This window comes from Strix uralensis, chromosome 5 (genome assembly GCF_047716275.1).
Source record: "Strix uralensis isolate ZFMK-TIS-50842 chromosome 5, bStrUra1, whole genome shotgun sequence".
Lineage (NCBI taxonomy): Eukaryota > Metazoa > Chordata > Aves > Strigiformes > Strigidae > Strix > Strix uralensis.
In genome coordinates this window covers 40,590,430-40,603,259 of record NC_133976.1, presented here as the reverse complement: position 1 = coordinate 40,603,259, position 12,830 = coordinate 40,590,430, and the positions used below count along the sequence as shown (strand labels likewise).

The window sequence follows — 12,830 nt, the reverse complement described above, 5'->3', positions numbered from 1 at the left end:
TAGGTTAAAAGTCTCACGAGACTTCTGAATGATTCAACTGAGTCTCCTGGTTTTGAGTAAATATTTCATCATGTCAAGACATTGGGAAGCGCCTTGAACCTCAGTTTGCCAATTGCTCTTTAATGACACATGACTGGTTTCAGTAGCTTCTGGCTGTCCAGATTCTCTATTGCATTCATGGAACACAGCTCAGTGGTGTATCTTGGACTTGAAATCACTGTCCCCTGAGTAGCTCCATTATTGGTGGTGGGCCCTCCTGATGAGGGGCTGTTACAGCTCAAAGAGCATGTTTTCTAGTAACAGGAGATAGCTGAAGAATATATGAATGCCTGAATTTTGTAGACTAGAAAGGATCAAAGACTAAGTCATAGAACACAATTTTTGTTTTGTACAGCTTCTTTAAAGAGAAAGTAAAAAATCTTGAACTGTTAAATGTTTTTTCTCTTCTGCTCAATAACAGGAAAAAGAACTAAAAAACAATAGCGACAAGAAAAAACAAAAAAATCTTAAGAGTCAGATGAAAACATTTTGATGCACATTTTCCATCACAAAATTGAGCTCTGTCAAAACAAATACTACAGAGAGAATTGTCAACTTGTCCAAAATATCTCCAACAGAAAAGTCAAGGCTTTGTCAATATTTGGAAGGCTCCAGATTAACACTGACCTTGCCTGCTTAACCCTGACATACAGTACTAAAGCACACTACATATCCCTTCCTTCTCCATTATCCATCAAAGCCCCAGTGCCTCAGGCAAGTCCCTCCCACCTAACTTTAATGTCAGTATCAGTACCTGACAACAAGTCTTGATTCAGATTCCTCTAGGACCATTCCAAAATTTCTAATAATCTTCCTCATTCAAGCATACTTCCTGCTTTAGATTCACACTCACCTTCACCCCTGCTTCATTACATTCTTCCTGCTCAAATTCAGAGGATTTACTCTATAGATCTCCTCTCAAATCCTTCAGCTACCTTTGTCAGTGTGCTATGTATGTCCTAAATTTCTTATGCCACTTCAGATGTCCCATATTCAGCCTGTACTACTTCAATACCTGTTTCTTTAATGCCTTCCAGGTGATAGCCCCTAGTTCAAAAGCATCTGTTTTAAGTATCAGGATGGTCTTCTTCAAAGAAGTGAAGGAAACAGCTCTCCCAAAATGGGAATTTGTCTTAAAAGTCTTGTTCTATATTAGTCTTTTTTAAAGTTTAATTCATTAGTTTCTTACTTTCCCCATAAAATTTTCTAACAGCAAAGTCTTGAAGTCTTAGATTTTACGGAATAAAGCTTAAGATACACAAATTTGACTGAGATGATCAGTTGATAGCAGTTTTCTCAATCCAAGAGTTATCTCAAATGAGTCAAGATTCCCCCTCTGTTAGCTTAACATACTTTGGTCCCCCACATTCAACTGCAGAAGCTTTCACAAATCGAACAGGTTGCAAGCCAACAGGTTCAATGCTCAGAGTGTTGTTTTCAACAGCTTCCAGAACAGCTGAGGCCAACTGCAAGAGAAATTTAGAAAGCAGTTAAAAACAGCTCCATGTTATCCATTGCCTCAAATCAGTGACATATTTCTTCTTCTGTAAAGTTAGGAACACCGACAAAAATCAACTCAAACAGATATTCAATTACAAATTAGATTTTGCTTTCAGCATGAGCAAGAGGTCCCATTTCCAGGCTCCTGCTTAAATTCTGCCCTCCAAACAACACTGCCCTTCCTGAGGCAAGATAACTGCCTTTATAGCTGGGAATATAGTCAAGCATGTTTAAAATGCTAACTGTATTTTCAGTCATTCCTCATAAGCCCAAACAGCACATACATTTGTACATGGAGTATTCTTGTCAGACTGGATACAGCACAAGCTTTGTTTATTTAAAGAAACTGCTTAATTTTGTGTTCTATAGAAACACAAAAAGATGCAAATAATCCTTATCTTGCAAAACACAATGTCACTGGTTTTCAGCCAAATATAGCTTTAGAAAAGTTTTCAAACAAAGCCAACAATATATAGAAAAGCCAGTTGCAACTTTCAAACACTGTCTAGTTAAAACATCGTCTTTATGAAAAAAGGTGCAACTTTGCTCAGAATGTTAATTCTTTATAAACACACAATCTTAAGACACTAGAAATATGCTCATTTTGCTTGATTGGACTTAACACTTGCCCAAGTATGGACAATAGCCATTACCCGATTTAAAAGAAGGTGCAATTTATGTTATTAGTGAAATAATTCTGTGAGAAGGTTCCTTCCTACCAAGTAATAAAGATATTCTTCTATTGTACTTTGAATATTTTAAGGACAGAACATTACTATTAAAGTAGTTCATATGAAATACTCTTTCTCTGCCATCTCTCAAAAGCAAAACACTACACATACGCAAGAGGCTACTGAGAGTTAATGTAATCCTTCAGTCATTCAAATAACTGCATTTCCAATTATTCAAAAACACAGTGTCTAGCTTATTGTTTGGTTTACTGCACACTAGTTTATCAATATTCAAGTGAAAACAGAAGTTGGTCACTATGCACAGCATCTGGAAACAATAACTGATATAACTGACAAGTGCTAGAAGTCTAATTCTTTACTTAAGAGGAAATACAAATCTACAGTAACTGTATCACCACTGAAGCAGAAAAAAAACAAAATTAAGTTGCTGGGAAAGACAACAGGATGGCCTACTTACATGGACTGAAGAAGCGATTTAATTCCCATAGTAACCAAGCAAACTTTTTAGAGCAAGAGGTTCGTATGATGCTGTACACCAACCATAATGAACTGGTATACAATTAACTAAAAGATCATGCATGCTTATGGCCAACAAGTAACAGCAAATGAAAAGCATACGGAAAGAACATAACACCACATGAAAACAACAGATAAACACTATGAAGAAAACATAGCCGTTTCCATGTGAGGTGTTTAATTTTACGGGGGTGGGGGGGAAATCAAGCCTGGGGGCTTTAAAATTTGTTATTCTTATTTTAATAAAGATCTAAGAATATGGTCCCTTTCTTTTAGAGACTGCTATCACAACCACAACCTGTAAATGTTGCTTAAGAACAAAACCTAAGTAAAGCAGTTGGAGCTAGAATCGGTTCCCAAGATGGGTAAAACTCCAGTCCTTCCTCTGTACGGGAGAATGTGTGGGAATAACACAAGGAAAAAGTCTCGTAATTCTTTTCATCTAAAACCATATTCCTAAACTGCCCCTGTTGAATCATATCAAATCCCGAGGTCCAATTCTTGTAACTCAAACCTCTCTTCAAGAAAACACCCAGACTTGCAATTTATGTTGTTGTGCTTGCAGCCTGCTCTGACTGATATGAGAGAAAAATGGCCCACAAAATTAAATATATTGGTCTTTACTGCCCCCTATATAAACAAGAGACAGTGACAGAACACTATTTCTACAAAACAGTATCTTTGAAATATCAGGAAAAAACCCACTAGCCATTCCTACAAACATCAGATGCTGCCACATAGGAGTAACATCTGAAGGAGTAGACCTAAAAAGGCCGTATCCAGAACAGCATAAATTAACTAGTGAAGAAAAAATGAACATTTTGATACTTCAGCACTTGACTGTAAACTGTCACACTGTAATGAAACAAAAATGGCTAAACTTCATATGAAGTTCATATGGCTTCATGTAACATATTTAAGGGAAGAGGATCAGTGACCACATTTAGACTATTTCCATTACCTCACTTTTTGAGAAGGTTAAACATGGAAAAATATCTTCCCGATAAATTTTGTCCAAGAAAGGACATGTTCTGTCCATAGTAGGCTCATCCTTCCAAGATCTGAACTCATTGTACAAAGACAGGTCAGCCTAGAACACAAAGATTCACATATTTTAGTACTGCAATTATCACACTGGTGTCTATCATTTGCAAATATCCGCAGGTAAATAATGAGCATTATAACTAAATGCTTTCCATTGCACTGTGAAAGAATGCTATTATGCCCCAGCTATGAACACCTTCTTAAATCCACTTTCCTAAAACTGTAAATATAAGCAAATCAAAACATGTAATTTTCAAGACACCGAGGCAGCTGGTCACGAGTGGTGTCCCCCAGGGCTCGGTTTTGGGGCCACTCCTGTTTAACATCTTTATTGATGATCTAGACAAGGGGATCGAGTGCACCCTCAGTAAGTTTGCAGATGACACCAAGTTGGGTGGGAGTGTTGATCTGCTTGAGGGTAGGGAGGCTCTGCAGAGAGCCCTGGACAGGCTGGAGCGATGGGCTAAGGCCAACTGGATGAGTTTCAATAAGGCCAAATGCCGGGTTCTGCACTTGGGCCACAACAACCCCCAGCAGTGCTACAGGCTTGGGGAGGAGTGGCTGGAGAGCTGCCAGTCAGAGAGGGACCTGGGGGTGTTGACTGACAGCCAGCTGAACATGAGCCAGCAGTGTGCCCAGGTGGCCAAGAAGGCCAATGGCATCCTGGCTTGTATCAGAAATAGCGTGGCCAGCAGGGACAGGGAAGTGATCTTACCCCTGTACTCGGCACTGGTGAGGCCGCACCTCGATTACTGTGTTCAGTTTTGGGCCCCTCACTACTAAAATGACATTGAGTGACTCGAGCGTGTCCAGAGAAGGGCAACGAAGCTGGAGGAGCGGCTGAGGGAACTGGGGTTGTTTAGTGTGGAGAAGAGAAGGCTGAGGGGAGACCTCATCGCCCTCTACAACTACCTGAAAGGAGGTTGCAGAGAGCTGGGGATGAGTCTCTTTAACCAAAAGTGACAGGACAAGAGGTAATGGCCTCAAGTTGCACCAGGGAAGGTTTAGACTGGATATTAGGAGGCATTTCTTTACAGAACGGGTTGTTAGGTGTTGGAATGGGCTGCCCAGGGAGGTGGTGGAGTCCCCATCCCTGGAGGTGTTTAAGAGTAGGGTTGACACAGTGCTTAGGGGTATGGTGTAGTTGAGAATGGTCAGTGTGAGGTTAATGGTTGGACTAGATGATCTTCAAGGTCTTTTCCAACCTAGACGATTCTGTAATGCATTCACAGGTCACCACACCACCAGGGACAACCTAATTACTGCTTCCCCATTCCCTAATCTTCCAGGATAGCTTTGAAAAACTTAACTGATTGTTTAAACAGATAAAAGCAAAAAAATAATTTTCTTCTTGATGTATCTTCATTACAGTATTTTCGTCTATCTCCATTTCTGCGAGTTACAGAAAAGCAGAGAAGTCTAAAGAAAATTGCAATCCTCGATATCTTATACATTCACCCTGCATCTGAAGATAACACACTGCTATCCAAACACTAAAAAACAGACTTTTAACACACTAAATATACTAACACAGGAGAACAGGAATTCAATATACAAATCAAATAAAACTATACTCTTAGTCTTCATTTTTCATCTTTATGCCCAAATTCTCTCCTATACTACGCTACAACAGGAAAGCAAGGGTATTCGCTGGGCACAATTTATGAGCCTGCTCCCCCACAGCTCCTCTTGTAAATGGAGAAATATTAAAACAACCCATTAAATCATGCTAGGAGTAAGCATGCTCTGTATTAGGAAGAGATGGTTTTATCTGCTTTGAAACAATCTTGTTTTGTAATCTCCATGTTGAGATCAGTTTAGCAGTGGGAAGACACCTATCCAGTCTGGCGCTCAGGAGACTGGTACTAAGTCACTATTACAAATCCACATTTGCATTATGGGACAGCTTGTCCCATGGGCTGGCAACCCCTAACAGCTGGAGCACACTGAGGTAATCCCAGAGCACATCACCTGGTTTAGAGTTACTTGAGAAGGATCCTGTTCACGGGCACCAACACTGCTCCAAGACATGAACCAGGCAGACTGGGGATAAGCGATTCTGATGCATAGTCCTAATCCAACATAAAAGACTAATGCCAGTCCTCAGTGGCATATGCAACACCATACTCAGAACTGGTTTTGACATTCTGCTGACACAGACTTCAGCACCTTTGCACTCCAACTGGTTGCTAAATCCCCTTCTTATACTATAGCAGACCTATACTCCTAAAACCCAAACCTTAAGCTATAGGGATGTACGCTGCAGGCCAAAGATAAGCCAGGATGTGATTTTAAATTTTTATAATATTAAAAACAAATAATATAGATGAGATAATGAAAGAGTGAAAATAATGTATGTTAAAAATTATAATAATTAATTTTAATCCTTTTCAAAAAATCAGTACACTGCTTTGAACCAACCTCTTCCAGTCTTTTGTTCTTTCTCCATGCATTACCTCTTCCCTCAGCTCCCAGCACTTCACCATTCTTTTACATATATATTTTGGGGAGTTCTTTTGTCATTTTTGTGGTGTTTTTTTTTCTTGAAAAGAACCTACAAAAATTAGACTGGCAAATTTGTTTTCCGCTAGAACTACTTGCCTTACGCTCAGGTACAATCAGGAACAACCATCTTAATTAAGCTAGCCCATAAATGTTCTGGTTGCTAAGCCACCAACTTCATTGTACAAATGCAATTCAATAGGTGTAACTTGCTCCCTAAAGGAACATTTCCCATACCTTAAAACCCATCTCAGGTCTGGCTTTAAAATGAATACAATCAAGAGATATCATCAGAAAAAAGCTGGGTTTGATTTGTACTATATGATTCTAAAAATTAAGTTGCGTTTCTTATTAACTTGGTTATTTTCTAGATTTAACTCAATTTCCCCCAAACCTGCAATTTATCAAGAAGCTGCCTTGAAAAACTACTCAGAGAATATAGCTTGATGCTCTTCCTTTCCAGTCTACCCTGTTACATGTGCATCTCCTCCTTGCCTTTACCTGTCCTTTCACTAGACCAAAGTTTTGATTACCTGCAATTAAATCTACAGCCAACTGTAATAATAATTCTAGGTAAATTTTTAATGCTTTCATTTTACAGTAAAATATAACATCAGAGAAACATTTAACAATATAACATTTCAGCTCTTTGAACAACACTAACACATTCATCAGTCATTACACTGAGTGGATGCTACTTGCCTGCCTAAGAGCCAGGCAGCTATTCAGCTTGCCTAAATCCTGTTAATACCTAAATTGGACATGCCTACTTATCCTAGAGGTTACTCTACATGCTAGGAAATATTTACCTGGGATGTTGGCACCTTTGTGGCTCCACTGAAATTTAGGGTGGACAGACAGCCACTCTAACTCCATCTACGTTCCACAAAGAAACCTGAGAGTTGACATGTGTTTACACTCAGCTCCATGCAACATCTCGAAACGCAAAGCTCTGGGTGGTAGACGTTCCATAGGGTACAAAGCTGTCATTCCCCACACCACAAGGCTGCTACATATCCCCTGAGCAAGCGTACTCTCAGTCCCACTTTTGAAGCGGTCACTCAAAATCAGAAGAACATGCAAAGGTTAACCTAACTCAGTGGCAAGAATATTTAGCAAGAAGGGGACAGAACTAGGGTTTCTGACCTAGCTCCCAGAAATGCAAAAACATCTACCTTAGACCAACAACAAACCAAAGCAGTAAACAAACCCACAAATCACTGGACAATGAAAGCAGTAGGGAACACGTCTCCCCTGCTTAAAACAATGTCCTAACCACCATGCCAGAGGCAGTCTTGCTTTCTTCACCCCACGTTGCATGCTACTAAATACCTCTGCTTAGAAGGAAAGACAGAAAGACAAGTCTCAGTGGGCATAAAATCTGTGTTTCTTACCCCTCTGACAATGGCCAGCAGCCACAGAGCTGGCTGCAGAGCAGTACAAGCGGAAAGACAGTGACATGTCTTCATTTTACAGCCTCCCAGCTTCTAGCAATCTGAAGTTAAAGAAACTTCCTAAGCCAAATGTCATATATATCTTCCATATACCTTGACAGGCTTTTCGTTTGTCACTTTGCATGACTACATTTTGAACACATTTATATTTTTAATCTTGCTATCTCGTGACAATGAGTTGTAAAGTTTCATTACATACTGGCTGAAAATTATTTTCCTTTCAGCTTCCAGCGTTTTCTTATTACAAGAAATCATTAACATTTGTTCACCATTCATCTTCCTCATGTCACCTCTGATTGCATAGATTTTTGTTCTACCTCAAGTGTGTCTCTCTACACAGAAATACTTCCATAGGTTTGACCATGTCACACTTCCTTGTATTTTCATTATGTCCCAAGATGAAGATATTGTAGCTGCATGCACAGACACACAAATCTACTACATGTTTATACAGAAGTATAATGCTTTTTCTTTTGCTATTTATTCCTTTCCTAACAGCTCCTAAGGTCTGTGGGTCTTTGACCATCACTGAGCACTGAGATGGTATTTTCAAGAGAATCATCCACAAGTACACTACTTTTTTTCCAGCACAATGTAGCTATTTCTAAGTCCACAACTGAATCTCTGCTAGAGTTGCATTTTTTCCCTAGATGCCTCATTTCTCATTTATTGATTCTGAATTTCATTTGCTGTTCTACTAACCACTCAGTATCCTAAGATCCTTCTCAACTCTTCGGTCACTTTTTGCTACTACCATTCCAAGGACCTAAGCACCAACCTATCACCTCATTATTTCCCCATTTTTAATTACATGAGTAGATTAAAATAAAAAAATTTAAAAAAAATCACAGACACCTCTGGGACTCCAGTGGTAACTCACCTCCTGTTCTTTAATAAATCATTGATTCCATCTTCTCCCTGGCTTCTTTCACCCATTATTGATCTATGAAATGACTCTTCCTCTTTTCTATGACAATTTATGAAATATTTATGAGTTTATGAACTTCCAGTGATGGACTTTGTAAAAAGCCACTAGGACTTAACATTCAGCTATACTGTGGGGTTTTTTTAATGCTCATCTTTAAATTATTAATTCCAGTATTTTAAATCTTATCTCATCTTCCCTTAATGAGTTAAAGGTAAACAAGACTTGGAAAAATCACCACCTACTGGTATGTAAGAAAAATTTTCTTTCATTAATGAAAAATATCTCTAAAATAGTCAGTATTACATGAAGATCTAATGTATAGTAGATTTACTGTGAGTAAAACAAAACAATAAAGTCAGCTTGTCAGCAAAAAGAGGACAATCCTCATATTGTTACCTCTTTACAGTCTTTTACAATTGGCTGCATCATGGTAAGGTCCTGATGACTGCCACCCATAGCACTGCTTGTACTCTTGTTTCTTGCGTGGCCTTTTTTAAAAGGAGTTTTTCCACTAGACTGAAACTCCTTAGTTGGAGATGTTGGTGAAGTGGACAGTACTAGTGTTTTCAGTGCTGCTACTTCAGCCTGGAGGACATCAATCTTGGGGAGGAAAAAAAAAGTCATTAAGAAACAAACATTGTATTAGGCTATAAATATGTTACATCATTTAACAAAATTTCCAGTTAGCTTAGTTCAAATCAAGACTTCATCTTCCACAGTACTAACACACAGATACCTATGCAATTGCATACTGTAGTAACACTGGCTTCCTATGCACCTTGCTAGCTATCTGATACGATGCTGAAACACCAGCTGTGTCCATAGCTGCTAACTAAGAATACATCAAGGTGATGCAGAACAACTTAGTATATATTTTAATGATGTATACAGGTAATGCTCTATTTACATCTTTCTGATTCACACTTTAGATTCATAACCATGTGAAAAGACAAAGCAAACAAGTTGGAAAAAACTCACCTTTCCTTGTGCTTCTTTTAATTGCTTTTCTGCTGCAGCTTGTTTGACATTAGCTTCTTTAACCATTTTGTGTGCTTCCTATAAAAAAAAATGTTTAGCTAGTGTAAATGCTTCACACAATTTACAAGATCCAGTAAAAAACCCAAACAACTACTTTTGCTTCACAGAGACTACTTGTGAACAGTAAGTGGTGCACCAGTCTGAAATTAAATAGTTACACACCAAAAAATACCTACAAATCTACTATTTGGATTCATCACTGGCCCACCAAGTTTCTTCTCCTTGGTCCTGAGCCCAGATTCAGAAATTCAGCAGCTCCACCCACCCGCCTCCAGCAGTAACAGTACCTGTCATAAACACCAGGCTCCAGTCACGCTTCAGTGGCTGACAAGTCCTTGACCCCCAAGAGAAAGACTCAACCAGTAGGAACAAAAGCAACATGGGCACAGTAGCACATTCAAAAGAACTTCTCCCTTCTTCTAGCCAGTACAACCAGTTTTAGTCAACTGTAAACTTCTGCATGACAGAACCGGTCAAACAACTATGAAGTCTAAATTCTTACCATCAATAAAACAGACAAAGCAACAGCTTAAAAATAGCTGGTGGATTAATAAACATTTCTTAAGTAGAACAGAAAAAGCATTAAAAACCAATCCAAGTAAAAAAAACCAAGGCTAAGCCAATACAGAAGAAAGCATAAAAGGATTTGGGATTTTTTAAATATCCTTTTACCTCCTAAGTCTTTTGTCTGCATAATGTATTTGTTTAGGCTCTGATCTAGTAATTTGCACCTGTGATCAAATTACTGTTCTTACTTGGCACTTACTGAAGGCAACAAAGATTGAAAGATCAGGGCCACCGACTAAATTACTTGGGATAAGATCCTTCTCATATCTGTAAAGCGCCTAGCACATATCTGGACGCTATATAAATAAAACAAAAAAGTTCATACATCATCATACCAAAAGATCTGGCTCCCAGTGGCATACAACACAGCTGTATAATATGGGTTTGTAAAATTCTAAGTAACAACAGACACATGCAGGAATGGGAACATACACATTTATACAATGTGTACAAATACATTTAACATTGACCATGCAGTTTCTGCTTAGTGATGCACCTTTGAAAGCAAAGCATGTTACAGTGCTATTACAGTGTAATAATGTAGTGTATACACCCAGCTTTGCAAAACAAGTCACGATCCTCCACTGGGATGCATTAATATAAGCTCTAGCATATCCACTTATATGGTCACTGAAATTAGTGGGATTCAAAATAGAACATGAATTCAAAGCCTGTAGATCCCAGTGCAAAAATCAAGAAACCTCAACACTGTGTTTTGTTAGGGCCTCTTAATGAAATTAAATCACAGAAGAAAATTCAAGTGACATGCCCACAATGGTTCTGAATAATGAAAACTCAAAGAATTATTACTAACTCGCTGTATTTCAAACATAGCTTTAACAAATTTATACATTGTTCTAAGTTATGAGGTGTCATCAACATAAAATTATATAAAATTATTTTTATTCCACTACAGTTAAAATACCTGAACATTTTCCTCCCCCGCCAAGATACACAAGTATTTATGCTAAAAAGCACCTTTCCAGTCTCCCGTTTATTCTCTACACGCAGAACTGCTTAATATTTTAAGTAAATTTGCCCTACCAGGATGATGAAATAAAATGCACTGCCAACCCACAGAGCAGTTTGTAATTTGATTTTTGAATGTCAGTACTTTCAAGATTTTAATAGCACTTTTATACCAATACAATATCATAGCTTTAAATACTGCTTCTAAAATATACCTAATGTTGTATCTTTATCCATCTGCTGAAAACTTATGATTTGATAAACATATAAATCATCTCCGGATTATGACATTTATTCTGACGGTCATAGGTATCACAATTTAGTCTCTAGACATTCCTACATATACTCCTGTGATAAAAGGGGAACCGATTCTACTTCAAGTATGGATTTAAGATTTTTCTCCATGTAATACAAGCTCACAATCTTTGCTGACACTACTGCTTTTCTCTCAAATGAAAAGGTCCCACCTAAAGTTCAGGCTTCTCACTTGGTAACCAGGTTCCACCTTGGTACATCACCCAGTATTAATGTTTCTTTTCAAGTTTGTGGGAGTAGCATGCTGCCAGACCCAAAATTCAAAAGCTGAAAGCATGGTTAAGTTATGTACTTGCTACCTCCATTGATCTGGAACTACGTTATTTTTTTATTTAGTCACCATGGCAACCCCAAATTTAGCTCTTATCTAGATAGCCTTGTTGTCAGACAGAGAAGCTGTCTCAAAATAGTTATGCCAAAAAATAAGCCTAAACAGTTTTAAGCTTTCTGATATATTTTCTTCCTTTTGTGTCTAGGCAGACTGACAAGCTCAACGAGGTCTCTTTCATCTAAGTGAAAAGTCTACTGCTTGCTCTTAAGCCTCTACTTCCACCACACCCGGGTCTTCAGGACACAGATCCCTTTATAAGCTTATTGCAGAAAAATTCAGCATACAATATACTGATTCTATATAAAACATCTGGCTCAGCTTCCTTTAAGTATATCACATCGAAGACTCCAACAAACCTCAAATAGACTAGCTGTAAGTTCTTCCAATTCCTGTCCAAGTTGATCTCGCACTTTAGAAAGCCTTTCACATTCTTCATCTTTTAACTTCAGCTCCTATGAAAAATTGAAAGTTATTTATTCTGACTTAGAGTAGTAATTTGGCCTTTTAAAGCTAATACCACAGAGAGGGGGGAGAAAAAAAAATATCAGAGAAACATAAAACCTTTGCTAAACAAAGCCTTTCAAAATATTAATCTTAACACTAGAAGCAAATAAATTAATGCTGTACATACATAGCTATTTCTTCCTGCTATACAGAAATATACCAGGCCAATTAAAAATATCTGAGCTAGACATCAGCATTTCCAAAATACTCTGAAGTAAAAAAAGCTTTTTTCCCTGAACGTATAGAAGACTAAAGTCACTTAAAATACAGATCAAATTAATTATTGGGACAGACAGAATATCAGTTCTGTTCACCCATTCCTTAACAGACACTTAAAGAAAGTAATTCTTTAAAAAAAAAATCAAAAAGCTTTATCTCAATAGAATCCCCAATTCTAAAAGAATCTTAAAACATATTTTACTATAAGTATT

General features: G+C 38.0%; 1 protein-coding gene across 5 annotated transcripts in view; it reads right to left on the bottom strand.

The window, feature by feature from the left end:
• Window positions 1-12,830, bottom strand: part of RAB3IP (RAB3A interacting protein) — a 34,485-nt gene that overhangs the window by 5,905 nt on the left and 15,750 nt on the right. For 3 of the 5 annotated variants that reach the window (XM_074870560.1, XM_074870561.1, XM_074870563.1), the window contains 5 exons: window positions 12,252-12,347; window positions 9,654-9,731; window positions 9,072-9,275; window positions 3,709-3,837; window positions 1,393-1,505 (listed from right to left, as the gene is read on the bottom strand). In XM_074870560.1, the coding sequence (XP_074726661.1) occupies window positions 1,393-1,505; window positions 3,709-3,837; window positions 9,072-9,275; window positions 9,654-9,731; window positions 12,252-12,347 (620 nt within the window). The remainder of the gene's footprint in view (window positions 1-1,392; window positions 1,506-3,708; window positions 3,838-9,071; window positions 9,276-9,653; window positions 9,732-12,251; window positions 12,348-12,830) is intronic. The other 2 variants (XM_074870562.1, XM_074870564.1) reach the window with 1 other exon arrangement.